The 19,249-nt window shown below is 36.5% G+C and overlaps 1 protein-coding gene across 11 annotated transcripts in view; it reads left to right on the top strand.

The window, feature by feature from the left end:
- kcnt1b (potassium sodium-activated channel subfamily T member 1b) overlaps nt 1–19,249 on the top strand; it is a 73,376-nt gene that overhangs the window by 39,517 nt on the left and 14,610 nt on the right. For all 11 annotated transcript variants that reach the window (XM_026212216.1, XM_026212213.1, XM_026212212.1 and 8 more), the window contains 15 exons: nt 1,037–1,116; nt 1,440–1,545; nt 3,987–4,079; nt 4,198–4,246; nt 6,157–6,216; nt 7,053–7,127; nt 7,536–7,619; nt 8,373–8,467; nt 9,817–9,997; nt 10,826–10,990; nt 11,110–11,246; nt 13,739–13,802; nt 14,565–14,673; nt 18,062–18,170; nt 18,542–18,691. In XM_026212216.1, the coding sequence (XP_026068001.1) occupies nt 1,037–1,116; nt 1,440–1,545; nt 3,987–4,079; nt 4,198–4,246; nt 6,157–6,216; nt 7,053–7,127; nt 7,536–7,619; nt 8,373–8,467; nt 9,817–9,997; nt 10,826–10,990; nt 11,110–11,246; nt 13,739–13,802; nt 14,565–14,673; nt 18,062–18,170; nt 18,542–18,691 (1,557 nt within the window). The remainder of the gene's footprint in view (nt 1–1,036; nt 1,117–1,439; nt 1,546–3,986; nt 4,080–4,197; nt 4,247–6,156; nt 6,217–7,052; nt 7,128–7,535; nt 7,620–8,372; nt 8,468–9,816; nt 9,998–10,825; nt 10,991–11,109; nt 11,247–13,738; nt 13,803–14,564; nt 14,674–18,061; nt 18,171–18,541; nt 18,692–19,249) is intronic.

Below are 19,249 nucleotides of genomic sequence, written 5' to 3'. Positions count from 1 at the left end.
TACACGCTCATATTCTTTGCGTCTTGCTTAAAAAAATCGCTAAGATTTATTTTTTTGTGAAATTATTTTCTGTATGCAAATATGAATTTCTTTTGATTTTGAGTATTTCCCGAAATTCAGCCAAAAGCATCTCATTAGAGATGTTCATGATGAGCATCGATGTGATTAATCACTTTACAGCATTGTGTGGGTGGTGACACTGCAGATTTCGTGAAGCTACTGTGTTGTGTGTTTTGGGCTTGATTCAAAGATGCTATATTTTGGATCATAAAGGATATTACAGCAATATGATGATATATACAAATTCAAACTCATAGACACTGAAATTGTACTTAGGGAAAGTTCATGCATAAATGGGAGAGGCTGAAAGCAGTGGGAGAGTCTGAAAGAAGTGCCATTGCTAATGCTCCTTGTCAGATGTCCTAAAAGATTTGAAACGCTCTCGTACATCATAAAGATGGATCTGGAGTAGGGCTGCAAAATTTCTTGAATTTCTAATAACAGTTACAATTATGGATGCCACAATTACGTTATTGTTCAAAGCGCCAATTAATCGTTTAAAGTCCACTTTTGTTATTTGGTGTGCTTAAGATTTGTTTGTTTTTTCTTTTCACATATCAACTTAAGGGTTTTTCCCATTATTTTAATTTTAGTATAACATTATATTACCATTCACATTTTAACTTTTTTTTATTTAAAGAAGAAACCAATCCGATGCATAGTTTACAATTGAGGCTTAAAACTATAGAAAAGCACTAAAAAAATTTCCGCTAGATTGTTTTCAGCTTGTTTTTTTTCATATAAAAATATGGCATGCAGTTGCATCAAACAATGGTTTAAACATCATTCAATTTAAACTGTGATAATCATAATTAATTAGCGCAATTTCAATTGAATAATCAACAATTTTTATTTATTTTTTATTTTGTTTACAGAAGAATATATATATTTTTTTTTTAAATTGGAAATTTGAAAATGTGTGATTATCATTATAAAGTGTGATTACATGTCCAAATATTTTATTTCCTTTCCACAGGGTGCAGGTGGAATTTTATGTAAATGAAAACACATTTAAGGAGAGGCTGAAGCTGTTTTTCATCAAAAACCAAAGGTCAAGTAAGTAACATCTTTTGAACCTTTGAGCCATTTACAGCCAGCAAAACAGAGTCCATTACTGCAAGCATAAACAATACTTAAGATTTTTATGGATCTCGATATCACTATACATGTACAGTGCCTCCATATTTTTGCCTTTTATGTGGCATATTACAGAAAAAATGATCATAACAGTGAAGGTGACTTTGTTTGAACTGTTTGTGTGAATTTATGATGGTACTGTAAGTTTGCAGAATTGCCAGACTGCTGAATTATTTATAACACATTTTCCAGATCGTTTTTCTATGGTATGAAGCTCTACTTCATAATTTACTGTATTGCAGGTCTCAGAATACGCCTCTTCAACTTCTCCTTGAAGTTATTAACATGCCTCCTTTATATAATCAGAGTCTCACTTGATGATCCAACTAACCAGGTCACATGTGCACGGTGAGCAAGCATGATTTTTAAAGGGATAAATATAATATGAAAATTGTCATTTATTCATTACTTCATATACTGTATACACTATCATTCAAAAGTTTGCAGTTATTATGATTTTATTATGTTTTCGATACAGGTCCCTTATACCTAATTTCTTAAAGTAAAAAAAAAACTGTAATATTTTGAAATATTTTTATAATTTAAACTTTTTTCTGTGAGTAGATGAGTAGATTGAGATCACAAGATCTCAGTGTTCTAGAAGGGGTGTATAGACGAAGCTGGTCTGTCAGGTACTGAGGGACCAAATTGTTGAGGGGAAATAGAAGAATTTTAAAATCAATTCTATATTTGATGGGTAACCAGTGCAATGCCGATAAAATAGAGTTACTGGCTCATACTTGCGGGTAACAGAAAGAAGTCTAGCAACTGCATTTTGCACTAGCTGTAGACGGGAGAGAGAAAAGTTTAATATTGGGCCAGAGAGCCATAGTCAACATCTAACACACAATTTTCCTTATGCCCAAATATAATTATTTCCGTTTTATTTTCATTTAAATTTCTAAAATTACTTGAGAGCCATAGCATAAATTCCTATAGACATGCCAACAGTGATTATAAACCATTTTTATCATTGTGCTTTAAAGGTAAATAGATCTGAGTAGCATCAACACTTAGATGAAAGGATACTTTATATTTGTAAAAAATGGACACCAGAGGTAGCATATACAGGGTGAATAATACCGGCCCAAGGATTGATCCCTGTGGAACTCCACAATTAATAGGTATACTAGAGGAGGATTGATGACCAATATGAACACTAAAACATCTGTTGGTCAGGTAGGAATGGAACCACTGTAAAACTGTGCCACATAGGCCCACACATGTCTCCAAACATATCAACAGGATCTCATGATCAACCAAATAAAAATCAGGACTCAGATCTAATAAAACTAAAGCCATGAATTTTCCGGAATCAGTTTCTGTAAAGATCGAACTTGACACTCTTAAAAGGGCGGATTCAGTACTTTGTAAAACTTTGAAGTCTGATTAAAACATCTCATGAACAGAATTAACAGTCAAATGCGATTGTAATTGAGTCAATACAACTTTCTCAAGGATCTTTGAAATAAAGGGTAGATTAGAAAGACGACAAAAATTGGAAAAAGAAGACTGATCCAGGTTTGTTTGTTTGTTTGTTTGTTTGTTAAAGATAAGGCATCACCACTGCACATTTTAAGACTTTTAGGGAAGGAACCAGTAGAAAAACATTTGTTAATAACCAATAACAGACCAGGGACAGCTGTGTCCATGATTTGTCTAAGGAAAAGACATGGACTTATACTCTGGTCTGGAACATTAACTCTTTCCCCGCCGTTGACAAGTTTTTTCCGCCCTTTTTTGTTTTTGCTTTCACTGTTATACACTCAGGGGCGCTATTACACATCTTCTGAACAAGTACAAAACCTCCCAAACAAAAATACATGTGAACAGGATGGAGAAACAAGCGATGTATGCAAACAGATGCATATGAAAAACAATGCTATCATCAGCAATAGACAGACATATACCACATCCTGGAACAGTTTTCATTTATATGCTATGCACGCTTTGGAGGTATTGATGGAAGGGATTAACTGGATTTATGCTTTAATAATCGTACTGAATATTACCCAAAAATTTGTTTTTCTCAACTTTTTGCTCAAAATTATGCATTTTATGAAACCTACCTATATTCAAGTGTTGATTTAAAAAGAATGCTTTAAGATAGAATAAAAATAATTTTTTGTTTTAAAATAGAGGCTCTATTTTGGTGAATTGCATATTCAAATATTCATACTGGCAAATATTCTGGAGGCCATCAAAGTTGATTGAAAATCATTAAATTCGCTAGCGGTGGCTGGCAACTTTTTTTGCTGGTGGGGAAAGAGTTAACACACCAAAGCAGAATGACATGAACAGAAAAACCTTTCACAACATGCCATGCAAAGTATCAGCAGGATACGTAGTATCCTAGTATAAAAGTAGTATAAAGTATTAGAGGACCAGCACTAACTTCTGTATAATGATTTTACTTCAGTTCTTTGGTGACATGACAACTATGGCACACCAAAACAAAATGCATTATAGCATGTCTCAAAAGCACTGCATGAGACCGACTCTTGGGATCAGCCCAGACTCATCGTCTGAAGTGTCCATTAGAGTCACTTTTAATACCAGTCACAAAAACCATTCAGGGACAGCGTGTGTTAGTAACTGACAGAAAGAGAGAGCAGTGTGTACTTTTGTGCAGGCATGCTGGGAGAGGAGAGGGTGCCCTACGAGCAGTAATCGCCATCTCATGCTGTCGTTTATGTCAGAGCCAGCATTCATGATCCCTCAGTGTTTCAATCCCAATGCCTTTTTCTTAATGTGTGTTATGTACTAACTGCCTGTTATTGTGATTATAGGAAACATTGCACAAACATCACAGATGCTCTTTGCAGCAAAGCCTGTGGCAACTACACAACGAACCTGACTGCAGATCCCACACAAATAAACTGGTGAGATCTGTCTGCATATTTGATATTGTGATCATAAATCAAACTTATTAAATAATTATTTTTTACAAATATGTATATTTCATTATGTGTTTGTGTTTCTTGTGACATATTTTTAAAGGGAGTTAATATTTTGGGTGAATAGGAGAGTTCCTGTATGGGCGATACAGGTAGGTAGAAGTTTTTTTTGTTTTTTTTTTGTTTTTTTGTGATTCCTGGAAATAACATTTACTAAATATGTATAAGATCCATTGCAATAATAAACATCTAGGCTGATTAAATGGAAATATAAAAAGCTTGTAGAGAGATGTGTGCTTATTGGCTCAATGTCAATATATTTAAATTAGGGCTGTCAAAAATAGCGCGTTAACGACGTTAATTAGTTGTTTGTCGTTAATTACGTCAAATGTTTTAACGCATTTCACGCATGCGCAGTGTGACAAATTATTCAGGTTAGGAAAGTCTCGTCGATCTCTGAATTCTCAAGATAGTAAAAAACAGCGGCGAGTGCCTAGACGAAAACACAGAAGAAGCTTAAGGTTTTACCCCAGTTACTCTCAAATACATTCATGCCAAGCTCGATAAACAGAGACGACTTTGGTAGTTGATACGCTGGAGCTTCTTCCTGATATAGCGTCCTGTGTTTCACAATGCCCATGCGCAGAATGCCTACATGCAATGCAGCGAATATTACAGCCGTTTGGAAAAGCATATGCATTTTTACTTGGTTTTACTGGCACTTGAAGCCTTCAGAACGTGAAAATATCGATCCTAAAGTATTGTGGCAGAGCAAATGAACACCTCCTAAAAACAAGAGTGCCCAGAGTGCTGCTTATGTGATGGTGGAGCATGTTTGTGTTTCTCTATGCATAATTTCATAGATATGTGGCTATTTTTAACTACTGGTTCACCTAAAACTCTTACACTATCTGTAGTTAAATGGCATGGTTTGATATATTGCTCAGGTAAATTTGATCTAAGTAAAAGTTAAACTTTTGAAATTCAGAAAAAAAAGAACCACATATTGATGAATCAATACATGAAAAGTATGTATCTGTGTCCTGTTATTTATCTTTTGGTATGCATTTCAGGAAAAAAAAGGTTAGGATTCAGGTGTAATTGCAAATAGTGATTAATCATGATTAATTCACTGAAAATTCTGATTAATTTGATTAAAAATTTTAATCATTTGACAGCCCTAATTTAAATATCTGAAATATGAATACCCTGCTGGAATTCAGATCACTGGATTTGCAAGTACAAAATTGCTTTTATACAGCAGTTCATTAACGATAAGTTACAGACATACTATTAAAATATATTGAAAATCAGATACTTTGTCTGGATTTGGTCCGCCAAACTAATTTGTTCTAAGCCGCTAAGCCAAAACAACTGTAGAGGTGTTTTTATTCCTGTCTGAATATTTTTTTAATGCAATGTTTGAGTGCAACACTGTTTGAGTGAGTAATTCAGTGATACATTTATGAAAATAGTAACCGGTTTAATTCCTGAATACATCAGGGTGCTTTGAACAAATTGGTTAACTGAATGAATCAATGACTACAAAATCTGACCGTTCTTTGGTTCCTTTTATAAATCAGTGTGCTTTAAAAAAAATAATTTTAGTATTTCTCTCATCAAGATGATCTTTTATTTCCATCAACTGGTGTATGATGTAACTTTCAGTGTTAATGAAAAATACCCCCTACTGCATTAACTGACAATCTGTCTGGAAGACAGACAAACAGAGTGATATAAACAGTGGCAAACAGTGCACCAATTATCCTCTCAGTGGTCCTGACTGTCAGATGCAATTTTCTTTTGTCCCGTTTACTGTCTGAACTTAACCAGACAGTAATAGAGGTGCACAGGACAGACCCCAGGAGGGTTTTGCAATGCGTAAACTTTTTATTTTTTTTAAGAGTGTGCATCACTGTTTGCATGTCTTTATGACAACTAATTGTTTCTCACTCTCACACAGCACTCAGACTCTGATAGGATTTAAAGTTATTTCCTGAAATCTCATTATTCTGTTTTTGATACTCCACTAATCAAAATTATAATGTCTCCTACACCACAGGTGACAGTGGCCTTAATTAGCTTCTTGCAAGCAATGCTCCTGGTGTATCTTAGCTACAAGGTAAGATTGTTGTCATTGTGATTCTGCCCTTGTGAGATTTCTAACCACCGATCTAATATAAATCTGACTATTTCAGCTTCTCTTGGGTTGCTTAAGGGCCACTTTGCATCGTTAGTTCCCCAGTAATGGGAAGTGCTCTTCACTTTTGACTTTTCTCCAACTTGTTTCTTCATTGATTTAACAAGAATAATGCTGGGAGGTTAATCTTTGTTGTAATTAAAGGGTGCATCCCAGTTTGCACACTTACAGTACACTATGCAAAGATTTGTAGTGTACTTCCCATTTGTCATAAATTTAAAATCTGTGAAATTCACCACATCACACAAAGCCTGTTTCCACCACAAAATAAACAGAAAAGGTCATTGCAATTTTTACATTTTCTCAGAATTCTGAGTTTAAATCACATATTTTCTGACTTTTTTTTCTCAGAATTCTGAAGTTTACATGTTGTAAATCAGTTTTTTGTTTCAGCTGTGGAAAATGTCATTGTGAAATTTATCGCTCAACACTGACTTTCCTTCTCTGAATTGAAGGTTTATCAGTTTATCTCAAAATTATAAGATTAAAAGTCGCAAATACCTTTTTTATCTTGCTATTCTGCTGTGGAAATGGGCTTCCATACAAAATAGTACAAACTTCTTAGGTCATCCAAGATATATCAAAATCTCTATTTTCACACTGTAAATTGGATGCAATGATTCCCAAGTCACTATTTAGGACGGATTATTTTAGATAAGTATGTTTTTATTAATTTTTATATATTTATTTTTGTTCAATACATTTGCATTAAATATGCTTTTTTGTATGCTTCTGCAGTATAACATTTTTATTTCTAGGGGAACATTTGGGAGCAGATTTTCCAAATCTCCTTCATCATTGAGATGATCAATACAGTGCCATTCATAATTACAGTAAGTTATGAAGATATCTGGTGGACACAGAAGCATGTATCGAGTTGCTGCTGTCAAACAGAACATTGATGATAGTAATTATTGAGTACTGTTGGGATAGTATTGTTGTGATTGATGGTAATTATATGAGTAGCCATTGCCATTTGAAAGCCATTTGTGATAGGGAATGATTATTACTGAAATGCAACAATTAGCCAAGAAACAAATAACAATTTTTTGATCTGCATTCAGTGGGAGCTAATTATAGGATGTTTAATTCCTTTCTGCTAATGCCATTACAGATGTAAAAGTTATAGAGTGGAACACAACAGTTGTGCTTTTTTGTTACAAATGTTTTTACTTTCTTAGACTAGATTGAAATATGTCTGATACAGTCATCCTTCATTCTATGAGTGTCTTCTTTTCTAGATCTTTTGGCCTCCGCTGAGGAACATATTTGTTCCCGTGTTTCTTAACTGTTGGCTTGCCAAATCCGCGCTGGAGAACATGATTGTAAGTCATTTTTGCAGCTCTGCAGTGCATTTCACATGCCTATGGGAAATCAAGTTGGGTGTTTTAGCAGAATAACGGGTGGTTTTTGATAATATTGCTTTGTTGGGAAGCTGTACTTCATTATCCACTTGACAAATTCAAATGCATCATCAATGAACTAAAATTTGAGAGGGTGGCAGTGTTCCCTTCCCTGCCAGATGGTCGGGTCAAATGGCCAGAGAGAACCTGGCAGGGGGTATGTCCTTTTACAAATGCTTTAAGCAAAGATATTGGTTGATGAGAAATACTAGCCATAACCAAAATGTAACATGGAAGAAATATTTCCATATTTTACCCAAAAGTTTCTTTAAAATATATTTTCCTTGTGAGGTGAATATTACGAAAAAGGCTGTCATTAAGGGCATGATCCCTTGGGCCTGACATTTTAGTTAACATGTGTATCTCATATATAATTGAGCAGTACAGTTATTAAAGGGTATTCACATTTTTCTTACTACTGTCTATTTTGCTCTATTACATTCAGCCGAATAGAAGAATAAGTTATTTGAGGAGCACTAGACCTTCATTGTACAATGAATGAAAGATAATGAAGGTTATTAAGTTCTCTTTAAAGCAGGCACTTAAATGGGCTGTCTTTCTATCAGAACAGGGCAGTTATATCACGTTGCCTGCAGTATGCGTTTTATTCTTGTACTTGTCTTGGTTTATTCTCTGAGGGATGAGATCACTTTCGCCTATCTCTGTTCTTTCTAGAATGATCTCCATCGTGCCATTCAGCGCACACACTCTGCCATGTTCAACCAGGTCCTCATTCTGATCTGCACTCTGCTCTGTCTGGTCTTTACTGGGTAAAGCTCTTTGATCTCTTACAACTCTGATGGTGCTTCAGCCTTTTACAGGCTTGGATCTAATGCAGCAAATCTGAAACAGTCACACTCAGATGAATTAACTGTCCTGATCATTAATGCATCAAATCATCCAAAAATATTTTTTACCCCTGCAGTGTCAAAACAAGATGCTACTGTTTTATTAGAAATTCTAAAAACGAACTCTGCCGGGTTGTTAATAGAGTACAACAGTCACCGCTCAGTTTTTTCTGCAGTCTGGGTTCTGGAAGTATTTCCCTATTCATTTTCTCTGTAGGGATTGAAAAATAAATCCTTAGTAAGGAGCCGTAAGCCATAAACTGAACCACCCAGCTCTGGCATGAATCTTATTATGAACTTTGTTTCAAAGCAAAAAAGTCTTTGAATATCTGAGAAAAAGACAAAGGTATAAGACTGTGAACTGTATGCCTTTTATCAAAACAGTGTATGCCATGTAGCCATCATCACAATAATAAATTACATTTTAAAATATTTTCAAATAGAAAACAGTAATTTTAGAATGTATTAAAAATTCATTGTTTACGACTATTTTTGCTGCATTTTATAAGTCTGTCTTGAACAGTAAATACTTAAATTGTTGAAAAAAACAGTTTCTATCTAGAGCATGTAAATGGTATCGAGTTTTAAAACAGAACTTTTGTGCTATATTTGGAAGGATTCATTATTTAAATGAAACAACTCAAACTTCTTAAACTAAAACCGTGTTGTTGTTTTTTTTAACAAAGTTGAAGTGTCAGTAGCAGAAGGAAGTTAAATTGTATTATTCTCAGGTGGTCAAACTACAGTAATTATTAGCCCATGTGTTTTATTTTGTATTAGCATATATTTGTATATATTTATCTGATACACTTTTATCAGTATATTGGGTATTGGTTCTGAATAAAGTTCTTACGGACTACAACTACCACAGAAACTAATAAATCACACAACTGTTACAGTCCCTATGTATTTACATTATCATTTAAATTGATGTTAGTGGTTTTAAAATTCCCATTTTAGACATGACATGTAATATGTTGTAGAGCAAAATGTGAAAGTCTTGAAATAATGCTAACCACAGACCTTATTTTACTCAAAATCGAAAACTGTTATTTTAAAAACCCATTTGAAATTCCCGAGGGAGCCCATGGTGAAATGGCCTTCTGGGCAAGCCTACAAATTGCCATCATGACTGAGCAGCTCTATTGAACCCTATTCATGGAAAGAGCCTTGAAATGTCTTTCTAATGAAACTATCAACTATGATGAAATATTTATCAAAATCTCTATTTTCAAAATAGTTTCCTTAAGTTTTTTTCTAATACTCTATAGGGCTTGTGGGATTCAGCACCTCGAGCGGGCAGGGAAGACTCTCACACTTTTCGATGCTTTATATTTCTGCATCGTCACCTTTTCGACTGTTGGTTATGGAGACGTCACACCCAGAATCTGGCCCTCTCAGCTACTCGTGGTCATCATGATCTGTGTGGCTCTGGTGGTGCTGCCATTACAGGTGAAACGACCACAAACAGCACAATCACTAGCCTTCAGTATTAAAAGAATAGTTAGGTCATCCAAGATATAGATTCATTTGTTGTTCATTGGAACAGATTTAGAAAAAATACCATTACATCCTTTTCTTACCAGTGGATATTCTGCAGTGAATAGGTGCCTTCAGAACGAGAGTCCAAACAGCTCAAACATCTTGTAAAGTGAAATGCTGCATATTTGTAATAAAGAAATTCATTAAGATGTTTTAAACCTTGAACCATTGCTTCTGTCCAAAATACAAATCCTTTATCCATAGTATTGTTTTCTCTAGTGAAAGTCATCTTCCTTTAATCAGAAGAGAAATATGCACAGATCAAGCACAATTTACGAGTGAAAATAGTCAGAAAAGACATCTAAATGATGGATTTGTTTCTTAAAGACATGCAACTTTTCACTTCACAAGATGTTTATTGCTGGACTGGTGTCCAGACTGGTGGACTGGATTATTTTGATGTTTTTATTGATGTCTGGGCTCTCATTCTGCCGGCACCCATTCACTGCAGAGGATCCACTGGTGAGCAAGTAGTGTGATGCTAAATTTCTCCAAATCTGATGGAGAAATAAACTCATCTACATCTTAAAAGGTCTGAGTTAATATTCAGCTAATTTTAGTGTGAACCATTCCTTTAATGCCCTGCCATGTTTAAATTTACACTGCTTAATGAAGAGAGACTGAGCACTTTTTGCATTTAATTTTTTAGATGATTAAAGCAGAAATAAGTGGAATGGTTAATAATATACTGCATTTTTTTCACAATACTTAATTTTTTGTCTCTCATTTTGTCACCAGTTTGAGGAGTTGGCGTATCTTTGGATGGAGAGGCAGAAGTCAGGTGGAAACTACAGCAGACATCGTGCTCAGACAGAGAAACATGTGGTTCTCTGCGTCACTTCGCTCAAAATAGACCTGCTTATGGATTTCCTCAACGAGTTCTATGCCCACCCGAGACTACAGGTACATACATCATCCCATATATGCAAGTGTTTATTTTTGCTCTGTGTATTCCAACAATTTGTATTAGAATCTAGCTCAGTATGTGATGGTAGTACCATTAATTCTCTAATGTGTTGTAGGATTATTATGTGGTGATACTCTGTCCCTCTGAGATGGACATCCAGGTGCGGCGTATACTGCAGATCCCGTTGTGGTCTCAGCGGGTCATCTACCTCCAAGGCTCTGCATTGAAGGATCAAGACCTGATGAGAGCCAAGTATGTTTTACAATTGTGGTTCTTGTCCCTTTTTTATATATAGATGCGTTTTGAGCATGATTCAAGTAAGAAATGAATCAACTACAATTTTGGATAGACCTTTATAGACGTGTGATGTCCACTGACATTTTTAAACCAAGTGGATTTAAATGCAAAAAAAGATTTGTATCTTTGAATATGAAGTTGCACTATTATGGAGAATATGAATGTCAAACAATTTCTTATTCCACACAATGAAAACAACTGGGTTTTACTTGTAGTGTATGTAAACCACTAGTTAAAGGTTTATTTTTTTTTTCTTTTGGTTTTGCTTTCTCACTTGCCTGCCACTGAATTCACCTACAAAAATGGACCTACAGTTAGATTTTCATTGAATCCGAGTCAGCTTGCAGTTTGAATTGAGGTTCTGACTCCGTGTTTGAGTCCATGAGAGAGTCATTATACTGATACAGACATCAGTCCAATAGATCAGCAAACTTATGTTACAGTAAGTGATTTCATCAATCCTTTTTAAATACATTTATACTATCTCTAGATTACTGAGAACATTTGAGAATTGACCTCAGAATGAGATTAATATAGTCATGTAGAGATTCCATTTTCAACAGTGGATTGAGAGTTACAGTACATTCACCAAAAAAACATTTAAGGACAGAAGATATGGAGTGCAGTTCTTTATAACTGAACTGTTTTTATATTGGGTAAGGTGACTTCAATGTCTATGAAGTGTAGACATCAATAGTACAACTTGCAAGAATGGTACTTAAAGCTGCAATGTGTTAGATGATTTATGGCTCACTATAAAGTGCACAGCAGTGCTTCACCGTTGAAGTAATGGCAGGCTGAGAAGTTTAGCTAATTCAATTAGCATAATCTCATTATTCTCTGTGAAAGACAATGTGTGTTTCTGGCTTTTATAGTCTGAGAGTGAAAGAGCTGTTAGTAAACTTCAGTCATAAGTCACTTTTGCACAGTGATGTACAAGTAAATCAGTGTGGCATTTCTATAATTTAAACTTGTATAGGCTCACGTATGAACTGTTTCCAAATGGAAGCTTTGGACAGGCTCCCAAAAAAAATAAAAAATAAATAATTAGTCTGAGAGGAAATTTGAAGAGTCAACCTGCATGCTCCACTGCCAGATCCAAACCTGACACCAGTCTTAAAACCATCGGTTCCTTATTAAAGCAGCAAATTTAAGGAAAATATATATCTGCTTATTCCTGCAATGTAACTGCACTGAAAATCCTACTATATTCCTTCATTATAATTGCATTGAATGTTTCTCAATATGCCCACGTCATATTCTAGTGCATGAATTTCCTGGCCAGACGTGTAATCTGTGTCTTTGGATGGGAAAGCTTGAATTTATACTTTATTTTGTTTCTATGTGGAAAAAAAGTAATTTACTAATTATTAAAATGTGTTCATTGCTGCTGCATATTACTGGATGAATTATGCATGTTGTGAGCACTTTCCTTTTGGTAACACTTTAGAATAAGGAACACATATATTCACTGTTAAGAGTTTTCTGTAAACTGCTTAACAATAGTTACTGGTTGTAAGGTAGTTGTTACATTTAGGTATAATGTAGGATTAAGAAATTTGGAGTAATTTTTCTTTCTTTGGAAATCTATGCGACCAAGGCATTTGTTGTGCAGAATTGTGCACTGCAAATCATATTTTAACTGTTGTTTAGCTGGTTAGTACAATTTAGCTTGTCCCTGCTGCTAGACGCTGTAACTACATCAGCTAATATAAAAAAAGTTATTATACGATTTCCCTGCATCTTCAGAGAAATTATTGAAATTTCTCAGTATGTTCTCACAAATGCTGAAGTTTACACATACAACTGCACAACTACATATTTAAGTACACTCACAATACTGTACAACGCAGGTCATGTTTTATCTGTAATTTAATGCAAAAATAAGCTGTTATATTTGCACTCTACGTGAATGTGTGCTTTTGCGATTTTAATGACTTTAGAGACTGTTAGATTTAGAGACAGTTTTTCCATAATGTGGATTTGCAAATGTAAGTGGCCATGTCTATTTTTTTTTTTTTTTTTTGAAGATGCAGTGTGTATTTTGTGACATTTATCTTATTGTAGTCTTACACCAAATGCTTCCATTGTATAAGCATTAGACTAAATTTTTTATTGTTTTTACAAACTGAGGGAAAAGTCAAAATGATTTACTGTGGTAACTGACATCATGTCACAGATACTCTTGACAGAGTTTAACAAGACAGTGGAACATATCCAGAAAGCATTAAAAGTGTGAAAACCATGTCAATATTAATGGCAGCTTTTAGAATGAGAAGAAGCATCTAAATCTATAGCATTTTGCTGGAAGTGAGGCTAGTATACCGTGAAATTGCTCCTCAGTACCTTTCAGCACATTAATGCATACACACATGTGCAGGCCTTCAGGAGGAATTCACTTTACATCTGAGTGACACTGCTGTGTAATGATGTTCTGTGTCCTGCAGGATGGACGATGCCGAGGCGTGCTTCATCCTCAGCAGCAGAAATGAAGTGGACCGCACCGCAGCTGTAAATATAGACTCATAATATAATTCCTTGCCAAAAGTAAAAGGTATTAGGGCTGCAAAAACAACTCTGTAAATAACTGAGGAGGAGAATGATCATAAATCCTATCTCATTATCGATTAGTCGGGACTTGGAGCTGTGTATAGAGAATTTTTATCAGTAAATTGTTCATTTACATCAAAAAACACACATTTTTTAAATGTGAGCTGCAGCGGATGAATATACAACACACATTTTCCCAAGCAGAGGAACTTTTTAAAATAAATCAAATGAAATGCAACTGCAAAGGTTTTTTTTTTTTTTTTTTTTTTTTTTTTTACAAATTTACTTTATAAACTAATTAGCTATAATAGAAACTCTAGTATGGAATGCAAGCAATTATATTTTTTAATGAACAGTAACTTAAAGCTAGTGGGAAATTTGAAACGGATATTGTAATATTATTCATAATTTGATTATTTTGTTTTCATCATTTAAACTATGATGACTGAAGTTTTATCACTTTATATTTTAGGCCTAACCATTTCAGATGGTTTTGTTTAACCAGTTAATCAAATAAATTATCAACATATAATCTGATTGTCAAAGTGGTTGTTAGTTGCAGCTCTAAAAGTTATTATTGACACTTATTGCATGTATTTCAGAATGACTATGTACCTGTGATTCACTTTACAAATACAGTGAGTGATATTCTCACTAAAACTGTATTTAATGGCAAAATGAAGTGTGCATATCATATTGTAAGAATGATGCCTGCTCTTACAGGATCATCAAACCATTCTGCGAGCGTGGGCTGTGAAGGACTTTGCTCCAAATTGTCCTTTATATGTCCAGATTCTCAAACCTGAGAACAAATTCCATGTCAAATTTGCAGGTTAGTTTTTTTCCCTCTTCAGTTTGATTCATTTTATATGCAATCAGTAAATATTAATCTGTCCATAATCAAATTTTAAATGAGATAGTGTTTATTTACATACAGTAGTCATGATTTTTGGTCTTTTGACCAATGTTTATGTCATTTTTATAGTCCATTACTTTTAATACAACAGCAAGTCAACAAAAATCGAACATTTTAAATGGCTTTTGAGTTATAAACATAAAATCCAACATTAAACGTGTGAAATATTAAATCTTCTTAAAGCTATCTGTTAGCAGCTTATAGCGTCTCTGTTACGTATGGTAACACTCGTTCCCTGAAGGAGGGAACGGAGATGCCACATCGGTGAGCGACCCAAAATTGGATATCGCTTCGATAGACCAATCTACTTCGAGTTTAAACTAAACGAGCCAATGCACATCGGCATGGAATTATTGCATCCGTTGATCACAGCGTGAGTATAAGTAAGCAGCAGGTGCAATGCCATACCAGCTTTTCGCTGAGGAGCCAAGCCGGAGACCCAGCAGCTCAGCGGCAGTACAGCAACCATGGCGACGGGACGTCGGTCACTCTATATGCCACATGGATGATCGATGCAAAATGGGATCTACCAAAGTGCCATGGGTGCTGCCCCTTCCAGTGCCCTGTGCGAGCCGCCTGCACCCCTATTAGTTGTAGGCCGGGGCTCAGAACAAATAGTTCCACTCACCATTGTCAAAGCACTACCTCACTGGGTGGGATTGGATAACACTGAGAAAACGTACCCGTTCCGCTTGGAACAGGGATGCTGTGGAAGCCCCATCTTTCCCGAAGGAGGTCTCGGTAGCAAATACACATATAGCATCCGTTTAGGTATATACGGAGAATTTTGAGGTGATTAAAACCCTCTTGGGAAGGCAGAAGTCTGCTGGGAAACACGGGCTCTAAGGTTATACTGTGGACTATACACATACGAGTACCACATACGTAGGTCTCAGTACGGAACCCAGCCTTCCATGGTTCTCACGGATTCATCATGAAGGCCTGGCGCCGGACGTTCCACTGCGTCCAGCTGCCTAGGGTGATGGAGGATCTCAACAGGATTTACAGTACGGACACTCTGGAGCAGTATAAGCAAACCAACACTAACCGGGGCCTCTCAGTGCCACTACCCGTTTGAGGTGAGAACACAGAAGGATACCGGCTCTACACGAAGGCTATAGAACCTAGCGAATATGTTAGGGGTCGCCCAGCCCGCAGCTCTACAAATATCTGTCAGCAAGGCGCCACGAGCCAGCGCCCAGGATGATGCAACACCTCTAGTTTGAGTAAGCTCGCAACCTGAACGGGCAGGGCACACCCTGAGCCTGATAAGCCAGGGCTACAGCATCCACAATCCAGTGGGCCATCCTCTGCTTAGAGACGGCGCTCCCCTTCTGCCATCCCCCGTAACAGACAAAGAGCTGGTCTGAGGTCCAGAAGCTTTGTGTCCGGTCTACGTAGCATCTCAATGCTCGGACGGGACAGAGCAAAGCCAGGGCTGGGTCTGCCTCCTCCAGGGGCAGCGCTTGCAGGTTCACCACTTGGTCTTTGAAGGGTGTGGTGGGAACCTTGGACACGTAGCCAGGCCGGGGCCTCAGGATTACCAGGGAGTCAGCCGGCCCAAACTCTAGGCACAAATCTTCGACTGAGAATGCATGCAGGTCCCCTACCCTCTTGATGGAGGCCAGTGCAAGCAGGAGTAGAGTTTTCCATGAAAGAAACTTTAGCTCAACTGAATGCAAAGGCTCACATGGGTCCTGCTGTAGTGATATAAGCACTAGAGTCAGGTACCAATAGGGTCTGCTTAGAGACGGCGCTCCCCTTCTGCCATCCCCCGTAACAGACAAAGAGCTGGTCTGAGGTCCAGAAGCTTTGTGTCCGGTCTACGTAGCATCTCAATGCTCGGACGGGACAGAGCAAAGCCAGGGCTGGGTCTGTATGATGCCCCCTCTTATAAGGATGCCGTTTCACCCGTGTGTTTCTGGATGCGGTCGTTACCTGGCACCAGGTGATGGTCACGATCGCTGCCACACATATCTGGGCATGAAGCACGCTGAGGTGGCTTTCTTGGATGCGTCATGTTCTCATTGCGAGAACATGACCATCTCTGAGCTGCGAACCAGGCTCCGCTTCCTTCAATTCACCAAGCTTCTGCTATAGCCATTCCAGTCCTCTGACCTGAACCTTATAGAAAATGAGAGGAGGGAACTGAAGAGGAGAAGCACCAACATGGAGCTGGGAATCTAAAGGGTCTGGATTGATTATGGATGAAGGAATGGTCTCTGATCTCATGTCAGGTTTTTTCTAACCTCATCAGACATTATAGGAGAAAATTTAGACCTGTTAAACTGTCAAATGGAGGTTTCAAAAAGTATTGAATAAAAGGGTGCCATTAATTGTGGCCAATATTAGAGAAAAACATTTATTTTATAATGATATTTCCCCCCATTTTAAGGATACATTTTTGTGATTTTTATTTTTAATAAAAGATAAAAAGGATTAAAATGCAGACTAATTTTCACAGCCTTCTTTGGTCATATTTACCAAGGGTGCCGATGTTTTTGTCCATGACTGTATATCAAGGTTAACTAAAATTAACTCTGATTCCATCCAGTTGGAGGATGTCAGAAACGTTTGGATTTTAGAACACACGTTGTTTTATTTGTCAAGTCTCTTTAACCCCTTTACGTGCAAACATCGCTGACGGCCCCAAACTCTGATGCAAAAAATCAGAAGATGCAAACTCTGTGTGATTTTTTTTTTTTACTTTAAAGTCTGGTAGTGTGTGATCCTCCTCAGTCAGTGTATGATGCCCAGTATTTTAAGATCTGATCAGTTATGTTCTGTTTCCCTTTTTTGTTACAAGTGTCTGCATGTAATGAAACCAATTTGAGCTGAATGACTATGATGACAGAATCCACTCTAGTTAAAGCTGTTCTGATGAAGTTGACATTATGTTGATTAGTGATCTAAAGTGGTAAAGTTGGATTTATGTTCATTTTTTTAACCACTCAGATTAGGGCAGTTCACTTGTGTGGTGAAACTTTTTTTTTTGTCTCCAAATTTCACAAATGACTGGTGTCATAGTGTTTATAGAATTCATCAGGGAGTTCATATGTGCATGGTGCTTTATCATTTGATGGCTGTTGAAATTCAATTAATTGAAAATCTAATGTTGTTGAAATTCATTCCTTTTTAAGGGAACATCAGTATTTAATATTTGTTCATTACTGTTGTGATCCAGGGTGATTTGATGAGTATGAAATTATTATTTGACCAAAGCCATAACAACCAGTGCATGATTATATTACATTACATTATTAATTCTCACACAAATGATGTGTCGGTATGTTTTGTTTGTTAGATCATGTGGTGTGTGAGGAGGAGTTCAAGTATGCCATGCTGGCCCTCAACTGTGTGTGTCCAGCCACTTCTACACTGGTCACACTCCTAGTGCACACGTCTCGTGGACAGTGAGTACTGATGTCTTCCTTTTTCCCTGACACTGATCAAAAAGAAGCGTTTTCTCAAAGAAAGATTTAATAATGAATAAGGGCATCTCACTTAACCTTTCCAATTCTGTGTTCTCTAACAATTAAAAGTGTCACAAATAATTACTCAGGGCAGATTTGTGAGGAGAGCCGATCAATGCCATTAAATGTCATGTGATCATTTCCCAGAGGAAGGCTGACCATGCATACACCTGAATTTGCTCAGATTAATTTATATTTATATAAAGACACTCTCAAATATTCTCAAAATAACAGTAATACCCCATTTGATGAAACAAGGTTTGAGGTGTGATCTTTGTGCTTGTGTTTGACCTGTCTGCTTGGGGTTTCAGGGAGGGACAGATGTCTCCAGAACAGTGGCAGAGGACATATGGCCGTTGCTCTGGGAATGAAGTTTACCACATTCGTCTAATGGACAGCAAGTTCTTTGGCGAATATGATGGGAAGAGTTTTACTTATGCCTCCTTCCATGCACATAAAAAGTGAGTGATTGTGAATCATTTACTTTGAGATGCACAATTTACTATTGGGAGGCATGTGAAGTGAGTTATGTATAAAAAAAATCCATAGCTGTCAGCTGCCTGTGCATACTGGTATTTTGTTCATTTTCTAGTTTTTTCTTTCCATTTTTTTTTCTTGTAATACTGTTGCCACTCTGCACACCGCTGTTTTAAATTTACACCGGTTTTATTGATAACTTTAAAACACATACCCTGTATACTCTTCTGTTCAAAAGTTTGGGATGGGTAAGGTTTCTTATGCTGACCAAGGCTACATTTATTTGATAAAAATTTTAAAAATGTAAAATTTATTCTATTTTGAAATGTAATATATTCCTGTGATGCAAAGCTGAATTTTCAGCAGCGACTTTTAAACAGTAGTGTATATATCAGGTAATTCATACTCTATTGGCTACTTTGCTCAGCCTGTTATGGCTTAATCTCATTTGCATTATAATGGTCAATTGCACTTTATTACTATGTGTATTTCCTTTGCTTCATAATATTCACGTGATCTATTACTATATGCATTTCACTGGC

Source organism: Carassius auratus, chromosome 30, assembly GCF_003368295.1.
Source record: "Carassius auratus strain Wakin chromosome 30, ASM336829v1, whole genome shotgun sequence".
Lineage (NCBI taxonomy): Eukaryota > Metazoa > Chordata > Actinopteri > Cypriniformes > Cyprinidae > Carassius > Carassius auratus.
The sequence above is the reverse complement of the archived record's forward strand: the minus strand, read 5'-3'. Positions and strand labels throughout refer to the sequence as shown.